The sequence below is a fragment of the Delphinus delphis genome, chromosome 1 (assembly GCF_949987515.2).
Source record: "Delphinus delphis chromosome 1, mDelDel1.2, whole genome shotgun sequence".
Lineage (NCBI taxonomy): Eukaryota > Metazoa > Chordata > Mammalia > Artiodactyla > Delphinidae > Delphinus > Delphinus delphis.
The window spans coordinates 4,295,480-4,309,205 of record NC_082683.1 but is presented as its reverse complement, the minus strand read 5'-3'; the positions used below and the strand labels follow the sequence as shown (position 1 = coordinate 4,309,205).

Here is a 13,726-nt window from a genome sequence, read left to right as displayed (position 1 = left end):
CTCCCACAGACACTCCAGTTCTGGCGAGAGCTCGTGAGAGGGCTTGGAAGCCCAGGGCTGCCTTTGGCAGGTTGGGTCTCTCGGCCAAGTTTCTGACCTCTCAGAGCCTCAGAGCTGGGGTAGAACAGGGCAGCCGCCCGGTGATGAGGTAAGACTTCAGTGAAGTGAAACGCACACCCTAAGCTTCCAAAATAATTAAGGCCCCACGCCCATCATCAGCGAGTTCCCAAGGTAGGTTTGGGTGGGAGCGTGATAGAGGAAGCTCTGAGCCTTTCCAGCTGGGCCCCCTCTGCCCTTCTTAGCCTGGCAAGTGATTGTTTCACCCAGTGTCATTTTCTCCAGCATGCCCGCCTTCTCTGCACATGTCACCCTGAGCTCCGGGAAAGCGGCCCCTGTAGCAGTCCATCTTGAAATCAGAGTCAGGCCCACTGCCTGACCCATAGAAGGTGCTCAATAAAATCTTACTAATCAGGGACTTCCCTGCTGCCACAGTGGTTAAGAATCCGTCTGCCAATGCAGGGCACACGGGCTCGATCCCTGGTCCAGGAAGATCCCACATGCCGCAGAGCAACAAAGCCCGTGGGGCACAACTACTGAGCCTGCACTCTAGGGACCGCGAGCCACAACTACCGAGCCTGGAGCCACAACTACTGAGCCCGCGAACCACAGCTACTGAAGCCCACGAGCCCTAGGGCCCATGCTCCGCAACAAGAGAAGCCACCGCAATGAGAAGCCCGCGCACCACAACGAAGAGTAGCCCCCGCTCGTCGCAACTAGAGAAAGCCCGCATGCAGCAACAAAGACCCAACGCAGCCAAAAGTAAAATAGATAAATTTTTTTAAAAAGTTATAAAAAACAATCTTATTAACTAGAAAAAACTAGGAGATAATATTCCAGCTGATTTAAAAAAAAACATTTATTTATTTATTTTTGGCTGCATTGGGTCTTCGTTGCTGCATGCGGGCTTTCTCTAGTTGCGGCGAGCGGGGGCTTCTCTTCGTTGCGGTGCGCGGGCTTCTCACTGCGGTGGCTTCTCTTGTTGCGGAGCACGGGCTCTAGGCGTGCGGGCTTCAGTAGTTGTGGCACGCCGGCTGTAGAGCGCAGGCTCAATAGTTGTGGCTCACGGGCTTAGTTGCTCCACAGCATGTGGGATCTTCCCGGACCAGGGACCGAACCCGTATCCCCTGCACTGGCAGGTGGATTCTTAACCACTGCGCCGCCAGGGAAGCCCCCTCCAGCTGGGAAGCCCCCTCCAGCTGGGTTTTGAAGGGTGAGTAGAAGTTTGCCGGGGGAAGAAAGGAAGTGAATTCTAGGCAGGAACTACCTATTTTTTAAGGGCCCTCCCTAGCCCTGGTTCCATTTGTGCTCTAAGTCATAAAAACAGTGGTCAATGTTTGTGGGTCAAGATACTATTCAAAGCTCTTTTACTTGTATTATGTCATCTAATCCTGACAATGTTACTTTTGAGTAGTATTTACTGAGCATCTGCCGTGCACCATACACAAGAAGGGTACCTAACCCACCAGGCAAGGTTAACCAAGTGCACAAATAAACAAGTACAATAATGACAGACTGTCTTAAATGCTCTGAAGGAAAGAATCAGGATGATGTGATGGAGGGCAGCTGGGAGTGGGTGGAGCTAAGGACACACTAGATAACCCTGGGCAGAGCCCCTGGAGGATGAGAAAAAATCAGACACAAGAAAAGCCAGGAAGAGTCCAAAGCCGAGGCGGGAATTCCCTGGCGGTCCAGTGGTTAAGACTTCACCTTCCAATGCAGGGGCTGAGGGTTCGATCCCTGGTCGGGAAGCTAAGATCCCACATGCCTCCAGGCTAAAAAAACAAAAAAAACATAAAACAGAAGCAATATTGTAACAAATTTAATAAAGACTTAGAAAAAAAAAAGTGGAGGCAACAGCAAGTACAAGGTCCCAGAAGTTGGAATAAATTTAGAGGAAGGAAAGGAAGACCAAAGTGGGTGGAGATGAAGGGACACAGGCTGGGGGGTGAGGCTGGGAATGGAGAGTGGGGGTAAGGGTGGAGAGGTGAGAGTGGTTTCATGGGGGTGAGGGTGGTCACCTTGACCCTCTGGTCTAGAGAAGTCACGAGTTCAGGATGGAGGCTGCACACACAGACCTGGGGAGCTGTATTTAAGGATATGAGTCTGGGGCATGCCAAAGGTCAAGTGCAGATGAAGATGAGAGGAGCTCTGTGCCCTGTGGCTCTTCAAGTCCACGGAGGAGGAGGGAGAAGCAAGGGCACGGAGAAGAAGCAGCCGGTGAGGTGGGAGGAGAGCCTGAGGTTCTGGGGGCCCAGGGAAGAAGGGTCAGCAAGGAGGAGGGAGTGACCTGTGGTGTCAGATGCTACAGAAGCAGGAATAGGAGGACCAGGACCCGCCCCCAGTGCTTAGCAGGGGGACATCACCAGTGACCTTGATGAGAGTTGTGCTAGTGGCTGGGGAGGCGGGGTGCAAAAGCCTCCCCAGAGTGGGTTCAAGAGGAAATGGGAGGAGAGAAACTGCAGACAGCACACAGAGGAAACTTCCAAGAAATTTGGTTAAAGCGATTGTCTTAGTTCAGGCTGCTGTAACAAAAATGTCACAGGCTGGGCGGCTTAAACACCAGAAATTTCTCACAGTTCTGGAGGCTGGAAGCCTAAGAGCAGGTGCAAACAGCTCTGGCTCCCGGGGAGGGCCTTCTTCCTGGCTTGTTGTCGGCTGCTTCCTCCCTGTGGCTCACGTGGCAGGAGAGATCTCATGTGTCTTCTTTCCCTTAGAAAGGCACCAGTCCCATCATGGAGCCCCACCCTCACGATCGCTAATAAATCTAATTACTTCCCAAAGGACTCACCTCCAAATACCATCATTTTGGAGACTAAGGTTTCAGCTATGAATATGGGGGGGACACCAACATTCAGTCCACAGTAGAGAGGAGACAAAAGGGGTGGTAAGTAACCGGGAATGTTGGGGGTTGAGAGATTGCTTTTTCTGTTTTAAGATGGGGGATTTTATCTTTGTTTTATTTTATTTTTAAATTTTTGGCTGCGTTGAGTCATCGTTGCTTGCGCGGGCTTTCTCTAGTTGCGGCGAGTGGGGGCTACTCTTCGTTGCGGTGCGCGGGCTTCCCATTGCGGTGGCTTCTCTTGTTGCGGAGCACGGGCTCTAGGGGTGTGGGCTTCAGTAGTTGCAGCACGCAGGCTCAGTAGTTGTGGCGCACGGGCTTAGTTGCTCCACAGCATGTGGGATCTTCCCAGACCAGGGATTGAACCTGTGTCCCCTGAATTGGCAGGCGGATTCTTAACCACTGCGCTACCAAGTAAGTCCCAAGATGGGAGATGTTAAAGAATGGTTGAGTGCTGATGGAAAAAAATCCAAAAGAAAGGATACATTGATGATTTCATGGGGTGGGGGGCAAGGACTGCTGGAGTGACATCCTCAAGTAGGCGGAAGTATGCCAGATGAATGCCCTAGTGTTGGGTTGACCTCAGATGGGGGCAAGGATGCTTCTTCTGCAGTAACAGGAGGAAAGGCAGAGCTGGGTAAAGCTGTTGCTGGATGGGTAGATGTGGAGGCAGGTGTGTCTGGAAACTCTCTTTGGATTGCTTCTATGTTTTCAAAAAAAGAGCAATGGAAGTCATCAGCTGAGAGGGAGGCTTTGGGGCGAGGAGGTGGCATTCTGACCAGAGGTGTGAAAACAATCACTTAGAAGATTGTTAGGAGAGATGTCACTCGGGAGGAAGAACACTAAGGATTGTTAACTAGGTATCAAGACTTGACTCCATGCTCCCAATGCAGAGGGCCTGGGTTCAATCCCTGATTGGGGAAGTAGATCCCACATGCATGCCGCAATTAAGAAGTCCACGTGCTGCAACTAAGAAGACCGCATGCCGCAACTATGAGTCCGTGTGCCACAACTAAGACCTGGCGCAGCCAAAATAAATAAATATTAAAAAAAAAAAAAAGAACAGTAGCAACTTCAGGAAGTGGCTACCACTCCTAAGGTGGTCTTATTAAAATGGAGACACTTAAAGAACAGGGCCCAGGAAGCTGATACATGAGAAAGGGGTGCTGCTCAGCTGGGGCTGGGGTTTCTGGGGAGAAGAAAATGAGGCTGGTTCTACAAGCGTTGGAATAACTGCAAACTGTATTCAACTGCTGTTTCTGGAATGTTCCAACTGTTGCTACCAGGATGAAGAAGCAGCAGTAGGTGACACCAACAGAACAGGAACAAGCAGGAAGCAAACAGGGAGAAGTCTCTTCTTTCTCCAGCCTGCAGTCTCCCCTCTAAGCCCCCGTTGAAAGAACCTGACCAGGTTGCAGGTGGTAAAGCAGAAACGTGGTTTGCAGTCAAGAACAGCAGGGTGGAGGCTTCCCTGGTGGTGCAGTGGTGGGGAATCCTCCTGCCAATACAGGGGACACGGGTTCGAGCCCTGGTCCAGGAAGATCCCACATGCCGCGGAGCAAATAAGCCCGTGTTCCACAATTACTGAGCCTGAGCTCCAGAGCCTGCGAGCCACAACTACTGAGCCCGCGTGCCACAACTACTGAAGCCCGTGTGCCTAGAGCCCGTACTCTGCAACAAGAGAAGCCATCGCAATGAGAAGCCTGTGTACCACAACAAAGAGTAGCCCCCGCTCGCCGCAACTAGAGAAAGCCCGTGCACAGCAACAAAGACCCAACGCAGCCAAATATAAATAAATGAAATAAATACATTTATAAAAAAAAAAAAGAAGAACAGCAGGGTGGGTTTGGAACTTGGTCATCTGGCAGAGTAGGCCTGAGGGTAAATAAACCTAGACCAGACAGCATGGGGAGTTTCCTCCCCCACCACTGTGAGCCAGGATTGGGCTTCTGCTAGGAGAGTACAGGGCACACAGGGACTGGAGGGTGTGTGCAAGTGAGTGATTGTAACTGGTCAGGACACGACGAGGGGAGAGTGGGTGAAAGTGGTCCAGTCCATGGACTGTAGGTCTGGGCATGAAGACCTTTGCCCTTCAACTTTGGTCCGCGGACGGGCAGCACCAGCATCTCCTGGGAGCTTTGAGTAATGCAGAATCTCAGGCCACTGAAACCCACGGAATTGGAATCTGCATTTTTAAGGGATTCCCAGGTGATTCCTGTCTGTATGCCAGTTTGGGGAGCGCCGGCAGAAGAATGTTTGGAATTGGGAAGCTAGAAGGGATGAACTGGAAAGCTAGGAGGTGATGATCGGAGTGTGGGCGGCTTGAACTTGAGGTGGTGGAGAGTGTACCTGACCGCAGCAAAGAGGGCTAGCGCAGGGAGACATCCCCCCATCCCCCCACCCCCGGCACCAGCTTCCAGGCTGGGCGCTTTAGGTAGGAAGAAGCCAAGGGCTCTCGGGCATTAGGACCCCAAATTAGGCCTCACCTCTCCAGGTTAGTGAGTTCGACTCCCATCCCAGTAGCTGGTAATTTATGGTTTATTGAATTTCCTTAATTTTTTTTTTTCTTTGTAAGACTTGCAAAAGTAGAGCGAACCCCTTTATTTCTCCTTGGGGTAGTCTAGTATGGCTCCCCGCTCCGATCCGTCGCAGTGGGACAGGCCACCCTGCCTCCCTCCCCCTGCAATCCTCCGGACGGGTGAGAGGACAGGTTTTGCATTCAGGCAAAAGAAATCGCTCCCCGAGCGTACAGTACAGGGCGAGATGGTGGCGACCGTGGGGCGTGGCAGAGCGATTAGTACGGCCTGAGCCCTGCGTGCTCTGCGCGCTGCGGACTCTTTGCGTCTGCGTAGTTCACCCAACTCCTTTTCTGCCTCCGCTGCGGCGATGGCGCCAGTGGTTAGTATGGCTCCGTGTGAGGCCTCGGCTCTGGGGAGAGGCACGTGGGCCTCGCCGGCCCGGTCCCTGCCTGGCTCGCGGTGCACGGCTCTCTGCAGCATCCTGCCGGGGCCGGGCTAGCAGGTCGGCCGGAGCAGGCTGGGGCGGCCGCCGGGCCCCGCACATTGTGGGCGGAGGAGGCCGCGGCCCGAGGCGTGAGGGGCAGACCCGGGACTCTCGGAGGCCGCGGCTTGGGCTTGGGCCCCTTGCCTGCGCGGCCAGCGGGGAGCTGGGAGCCTGAGACTGCAGCCTGGGTCGGTCAGCGGCCCTTGGAGCCCGGCCGGCGTGAGGCAGCCGAGGCCTGGGCCTGGTTACCTGGGCGGAAGGCGGGGAAGGAGGGGACCCGGCGCCCTCGGTGACCAGTGGAAAGGTCCACGGAAGGTGGCGTGGCCGGCTTGTTTTCAGAGGGAGGCCCGGGTTAGAAGAGCCTTTCGCGTCTGCGGAGGAAGTTCAGTCTTCAGGGTGCAGCTCTACAGCCGCTTTTAGGGGTCGGGGGAGGGCCCGGTTCCATTCGCTCTCAGCCAGGCTGGGACTGGGCCCTCGCGCGGCGCCCTCGCGTCACTCCGGCTGCAGATCTGGGAGGAAGTTTTCCTACCCTCCTCCTTTGCTGGGACGCCCTTGGGAACATTTTCGGCTCCTCTCCGTTTTTCTGCCTGGGTGGGCTTGTAAGGCTTCTGGGCGTGTGTATGCTTTTGGCTTGAAACCACGGTGGGAGGTACGGAGAGCATTGCCGGCAGGTCTTTTATTTGCTGATTGTATATTTCTGGGGCTAGATTTTTGAAGCAGCCCCTTTGATTGTTACTAGGAAGACGTGTTGGGGGGGGGGAAAGTGACTTGTTGAAAGCTGAATGTTTGAACAATTGACCCAGTTAATACAGGTTTTAGGTGGAGTTTTTTGAGACATGAAGAGAGGTAAGACGGATTCTTGGAAAAGTCTATTTAGATTCTGAAAGGCTTTTTCAAGTGCACCTGCGGGTAAGTAGGTTGTCCAAATGCTTTTCTTAACGGTGTTACACTTGTAGACGGAGAAGAATCATAGGAGGTTTTTTCTGAGAGTGAAGAAGCTGGCACCTTGCAGTTAAACTAGTGCTTTGAAAGTGCTAGATGAAATCAGTCAAAAGGCCAGGAATTGTCGCCATTAATGTTATAATTAGAACCCAAGTTTTAGTTTTATCCTTGTCCCAGCTGGGGTTAGACGGGCTGCTAGGATGTGTAGTTCTGGTCGCTGTCCTGAGAAGGTAGATGAGACAGGACGAAGGGAAAACGGCTAAACTGGATCAGGACCCGAGTCTGGAAAGTGAGGACACGAATTTGTTGCAGATTAAAGTTGTTTTAGGTCCGCAAGGCATGTGCATGCCTCTGTCTTAATCCTGGAAGAAAACAAATGAGTATTCCTTTAACTTTATTTTGGAAATTTTAGGGCAAATCAGAGGAAACGTTCATTTTATTGTAGTTCATAAGCTAACAGACCTTCATGCTCATAGAAACTGGCGAGGCTGGAAAGTGTACATGGGTCAGGAGTGCTAGCATGATTTCCCCTTCAAGAGGGCATGACCCCAGGTTTGTAGAGCAGCATCTTGAGTGTGATCCGGCGTCCACTCGTGGCGCCTTTGCAGGGGAACACAGTTTCATGGTTTTTGTATTTGCGTGTACTTTTACGATTCTAGTAGTTTTGCTTTTGTTGAGTTTTTTTTTTTTTTTTTTGGACTGGTTATGCCTTCATCTCTGTTATCATTTGTATACTTTTCTTAGAAAAAGCTTGTGGTGAAGGGGGGCAAAAAAAAGAAGCAGGTCCTGAAGTTTACTCTTGACTGTACCCATCCTGTAGAAGATGGAATCATGGATGCGGCCAATTTTGTAAGTTACACCCTTGATGTCACCCTGGGCAGTAGTGAACCCTTTGAGTTGTTGCTGAGAAGACCTCCGGGAGCGTGCTTGCTGGCTGGCCCCGGCTACTCTGCTCTTCTGGCTCTACTGTTTGACCCTGGAGCTTTGTCTAGTTCTGCTTCTCACCCTTGCTTTCCTGTGTAGCAGTTGTGAGGAGTAAAGGAGATGCGCTCTGGCACATCAGTGCCAGAGAACTACCTCATCGTCGTCTTCTTCAGTTTCCAAAAATGATTTTACTTAAAATTTACTAGGAAACAGGCAAACCTTTGCACTTGAGTGTGTTTTAAGTGTAAGCTGTGGGCCCTGACCCTCAGGGCCAAGGGGGTGCCTGTGACCTGGGCCTGATGCTTGGCTCTGGGGCCTTGGACAGATGGCAGCATCTCCTTGAGTTTTCTCTTTTATTAAGCACCAGAGCTTCAGTGTTTCTGTGAGAATATCCTGTTTGCTGATTTGTAATTGGAGCTTGGTTTTTTTTAGGCCTTGCTCATTACAGATTTTTTACCCTCATGTTGGCCCCATTCCCCAATATTCCTCTATTTCACATAAGTCTAGAAAAATTAACCTCACTGTCACCTTTTTGACTCTGCAACTTGGTTGTGGCATTTTACTGTTTTCCTCTCCGATAGCCAAGCTTGGGGGAATTCAGGAATATTGTGCAGAACCCTAATTGACATTTTCTCTTTAGTCTCCAGAAGGTTAACTACTGCAAGATAAACATTACAACAAGAATAATTTTCAAATAAAAAAATTAAAGGTTTGGCTTACAGCCACTACTTACAAAGTGTGGAATTCGGGTAACCTGTAGTTCACTACCCTCTGGTAGATGCCTTTTGTGTCCTGGCCTGTCCTGCAAGAAGTCCTTCACTTGACTCCTTAGTTCCTTCTCCAGCCAATGACTTCTTGCTTTTCTCCGTGGCCTCTTTTCCCTCGTAACTTGTGGCTTCTTCCAGTTTGTGTCTGGGATGTTCCCTTCTCCCTTCCTCCCTCTGTACTCATCTGTGTATGTGACTGTCTTCCTTCTAGACGCCTCCTGAGGATAGAAAACACGAGTCATTTATGAGTCTGAGATGCAAAGGTCAGGATTTCTGACCTAATCACCCCCCCCCCCACCAACCTGTCGCCAGTTAACATATTGTGTATTGGAGTTTTTAAATAGAGGACTGTAGGAGTGGGAGCTGAAGGGACTTCGTAGCATTGCAATAGCAAGAAAACCAAAAAAGAGTCCTCCTTTTTGGTCAGAGACTCCTGAAACCCATGGAAGTGAATGACCAGCCCAAGCTTCCATGGGGATTTGCCCAGAGTTCATCTCTGGGCTCCTAGGCCACTGTCCCTTCTGCTGTTCGGTGATGGTGCACGTGGCCCCTCAGCAGATCTGTAATTGTTTTGGCCACTGTATGTTTTTGTTCCTTCTGCTGGATCGAAGACCTATTTTCTCCTATCACACAGAGGACAATGCTTTATATGTCTTAGGTCCAGAAGTTGCTTGTCACTTCGGTTGCCTGTATCTTGTAAGTTTGGGCCTGGGTTTCCTGACTACTCTCTCCCGAGACCCAGGAGTCAGAGCCTTGCATGGCGTAGAGGCACACTGAGCATGTGTGTGGAAGTAGTCATGTATGTTCATGCTGGGATGTTTTCAGTTACATATGTAAACAGTTGAATACCATCTTCTAATTGCTGTTCCTAGATTTCAGATCTTTGGCCAAAGATTTTCTTTTTTTTTAAGATTGAACATTTAATGAAGTATATATGCTTAGAGTTAGGAGTATAAAGAAAATGAGATGGGTGAACTGGTCAATTTGATGATTTCTACAGGAGCAGTTTCTTCAGGAAAGAATCAAAGTGAATGGAAAAGCTGGGAATCTCGGAGGAGGTGTTGTAACAATCGAAAGAAGCAAAAGCAAGATCACTGTAACTTCCGAGGTGCCTTTTTCCAAAAGGTATGGGAAAGAGATGAGCGTTTCTTGCCTGCATCCTAGCACTAAGATTCCCACCCCCACCTTGGCCAGGGATGTTACTCCACCTTGAGTAATCTGCTCTGTGGTTAACCTCTGGAGCAGTGTCCAGTGTAGGGGGTGGTGGATGAATGGATGAATGTTATGGTAGTTAAAAGTATTCAACTCTTAGTAGATTTTTACAGTTTTGTTTTTCACAGGCTGAAGTATTTCAAGCAGTAAAGATGCTCGGACTTGCTTAGACTGTGTTCTTAAAAGTGAAGATATTGCTTCCTTTGCCTCTAGATGACGTTGAAGAGCTTTCATTTTTAAGTTTATGGTTCCCCCCCGCTCCAAATGCTCCTGTAATTAGATGAGGGATCTGAAATCTCAGTTTAGACTGAAGCCACTCTGTTAATTCCTGTGGGCCAATTTTTTTAAGTTGGAGACAGCAGTTCACTTGCCCTGCTATATGTTTATGTCTTTTGTTTTGAGAATGAGGTTAAAAACACGTTACAAGTCACTACGGAATCGGACGTGTTTATACCTAGCTCCTAGCCCAGAACCTGGCGTATAATTCTTAGGAGCGTTTAATCAAACTGAATCAAACAGTAGGAAGTTTGAAGTGTTAGGACAAGTTGGTTATAGTTAAGCCTTTGCTTTTATTTTTATTTATTTATTTAAAGAATAGGGTTTAATTAATTAATCAATATTTACTGGCCGTGCTGTGCGGCTTGCGGGATCTTAGTTCCCCGGCCAGTGGTTGAACCAGCACCTTCGGCAGGGAAAGCGCTGAGTCCTAACCACTGGACCGCCAGGGAAGTCCCCTTTGCTTCCATTTTTAACTGAAACAGCCAAGAGATGACTTTAAAGCTAAGTGAACTACTCCTGTTCTGCCTGACTGTGTTATTTCATTTGTGCAGAAGGCAGTTTGATAGAGTGAGAGATGGGGCAACTGGAGGGCCTCCAGGGTGTGCTTAACACCCACCCCACTGGGCTTCTGCAGAGCTCTCAGGGAAGCGCTTTTAACCTAGCTTCCCCCAACATTCTATTAGGAAAACACTCAAACCACCTAAACTTTTGAATTAACCACGTCACCTGAATACAATGTAGTAGAAATAGTAAATGGAAAAAAAAGAATACTTTTTAGATGAAACTAACAAACTGATTTATTTTTATGTAGGGAAAAGTGGGTAGAATTGAACTGAGATCTTCACATCTTTGTGAAGATTGCTTTGTTGGCGTAAGTAAGACAGTTGAACAGTGTTCATTTCTTGGAGGTGTTGAGTTTGTTGGTTTGTTAATATTTGGGTCCTGGCTAAAGTGCCACAGTTTGCCTGTGCATCTCATTTAGTCCTTGTACCAGTCTGAAGAGATGCTAAGTATCTCGAGTCCTGTTTTACACAGGGTGAATCTGAGGTCTGGAAAGGTTAATTTGCCCAGTGGTGGGTTTGCTGGGCGCTCTATTCCTCTTTATGGCTTTGGGAAGATGCCAGAATAGATAAACCTCAGGGCCTCATAAGCAGACAGCTGAGAGATGAAACAGGATTGCAGGCTTTCTTTTGAGCACAAGAGGCATCGCTGCCTTTAGGTGAACAGAGTTTGCTGACAGCGCTGTGCAGGGTTGGCTGCTGAGCTCGCTCAGGCCAAGGCAGCCGCTGGGTGGATGGACTAGAGAGGCCAAGTGCTCTCACTGCAGAGTCGTGGTCAGGACGTTTGCCGGGGCGGGGGCATTGGGAGATGAGCATCACGCAGCAGGAGTGAGCGTGTGTGTGTGAGTGTGAGTGACACGGCCCTCAGCCCCGGTCCCAGTAACCCAGCAACCTCAATGGCAGGTTTCAGTCAGTGAGGTGAAGTACTTGGAGCTCATTGGAAATCCAGCGGTTTCTCAATAAAAGGTACTTAGATTGTGTGCTTAATTGCCAAATTACTACCTTGATCTCTTTCCCTAGTGGTCGCTAAAAACCATTTTATAGGTGAGGGCTATTGCTTCATGGACAGCAGTCCCATCTTAATCTGTTCTCATTTTTATGTCCAGGTTAGATGAAATGTGACTGATGTTTATTCTCGTTAGAGCATTGGCTAGCTTTGATATTTGCCTGTCTTTGCCATTTTTGAACCATGGGAAAACACCTTGAATTGTTATGACTTTGAATGCAGGGGTTTCATAAAAGTTACAGTGTTTCAGAATTTAAGAAGGCCTTGTATCTGGTGCAGTTCTGAAGTGTTCTTTCTCTGCAGGTATTTGAAATATCTCACCAAAAAATATTTGAAGAAGAATAATCTCCGTGATTGGTTACGCGTAGTTGCTAACAGCAAAGAAAGTTACGAATTACGTTACTTCCAGATTAATCAAGATGAAGAAGAGGAGGAAGATGAGGATTGAAACTCAGTTATCTGGAGTATTTTGTATGAATTCTTAAATAAAATTTAGGAAACAAAATGGTGGCTTTCCTTGTATCTCTGCAGTGTGGATTGAACAGAAAATTGGAAATCATAGTAAAAGGGCTTCACTTGGGCTGCCACTCACTTACTTGTAATTAAACTTTTTTTCTGCTTGAAAATTTCAATTCTTTTGGTAGAAATACCAAAATGTGTAAGTCTCCTTCAAGGGAACTGACTACTGTTTGTCATTGAACAGGTGGATGAGGGCGTGGAGATGTGAGTTCAGTTAGTTACTATTTTACACAAAAAGGGGTGGGTCAGTTTCATCTGGTACTTTTCTCAAAGACTGAGGAATACAAATGTGGGAACTCCTGATTCACTGAAAGCAGATCCAGTGACTTGTTTCTGAGGTTCTTTTTTTGGGAAAGTGGCAGTGTCGGTAAAATGCAGGCTTCTGGGGCATTTGTCTTCATTTTCTGATTACAAATTACTCTTGATGGACAGTTATTACTATGTATGTTAATCCTTTTTCTTCCTGTAGAAATAAAACGTCCTTTTGCTTCGCATATTCTACTACACCTCTGGAAAGGGTCTGGAGAGCGACTGTAAAAGTCACAGGTGTTCAATTAAGGAAAGGTCTACAAAATACGAATTGGTAAATAAGCATTGTTTCTACAAGTCCTTGCACCAAACTGTCACTTTGAACCCCACCAGGGGGAGCTGGAGATGAGGAATAGTGGAGCTTCCAAAGGTGGGTGTCGGTGAGGTTGCCTGGGGTCAGGCTCAGAATCCCAGAGTTCTGGAGTCTTACCCCGGGGGCAGGTGTGGAAGAGAGGGGCCTGGGAGACAGCTCAGGCTGAAGAGAAGTCTTGAGATGCCCAGGGAGTAGTCCCTTTCACACCATTTAGGCCAAGGCTGGGCTTAAAAGTCATTCTACAAACACGTTAAGCAGGGCCAAACTGAAAGGGCTTCCCACGATATTGGGGGTTCTGCTGTACGTGTACAGGCTAGAGATCTGTGAAAGGTCAATGAGATCATAAAGATGTGATTGTTGCTGACAATATCAAGAGTGACTTTGAGAAGAGATCCTGATGCCTTATGGTGCCCTCTAAAATTTAAATTTTACAGGAATGTCTGCATTGTTTTAAGGTTACGTTGTATCAGATTAATGTCTTTCAAGAGCTTGCCTAGGGTGCCTTTCCACACCTGAAATTCTTGTGATCTTGCTAGTTGCATAGCTGGAAATTAAATGTTTTGAGTCATACCTTGGCTCCAATTTAACATTTGGTGCTCCTTGGGTTGAATTTAACATGTTGAGGCTTTGTAATTTCATTTGTGGTAAAGGCTCTAGCATTTTCTATTTCTATGCAAATTTCTTGAAGCAGAATTGTTTGCATGTTTCTCTGCCCTAGAGAAGGCATTGTTTCTTTCAAATTTAACTGAGGCATCAGTTGCTCTTTGGTGCTGTCCATTACCATGATTATTAACTTTGTTAGCAAGTTTGTGACTTGGGTTTGCAAATTTTACTTGTTTGTTGCATTGATGTTCCCTTGTAGTAATTCTTAGTTTGGTTGTAAAAAAATTAGCCCTAGGCTGAAATTAGCATATAAGTTTTTTTTTAAAAAACTATTCCCAGAATCTAAAACTTGTAATAAAATTGAAACTTTTTGGTTTTTCTATGCCTTTT

At 48.0% G+C, this 13,726-nt stretch overlaps 1 protein-coding gene across 1 annotated transcript; it reads left to right on the top strand.

Moving 5' to 3' along the window:
- Window positions 1-5,722: 5,722 nt before the first annotated feature.
- RPL22 (ribosomal protein L22) lies at window positions 5,723-12,097 on the top strand. Its single transcript, XM_060013395.1, has 4 exons — window positions 5,723-5,797; window positions 7,589-7,693; window positions 9,536-9,660; window positions 11,896-12,097. Exons 1-4 carry the CDS (start codon window positions 5,786-5,788, stop codon window positions 12,038-12,040), a joined length of 387 nt encoding a protein of 128 aa, XP_059869378.1. The 5' UTR covers window positions 5,723-5,785; the 3' UTR covers window positions 12,041-12,097.
- Window positions 12,098-13,726: the final 1,629 nt, after the last annotated feature.

Coding starts and splice junctions, on each gene's coding strand:
- RPL22 (XM_060013395.1), top strand. Junction 7,694..9,535: donor TCATGGATGCGGCCAATTTT/GTAAGTTACACC, acceptor TGATTTCTACAG/GAGCAGTTTCTTCAGGAAAG. Junction 9,661..11,895: donor GAGGTGCCTTTTTCCAAAAG/GTATGGGAAAGA, acceptor CTTTCTCTGCAG/GTATTTGAAATATCTCACCA.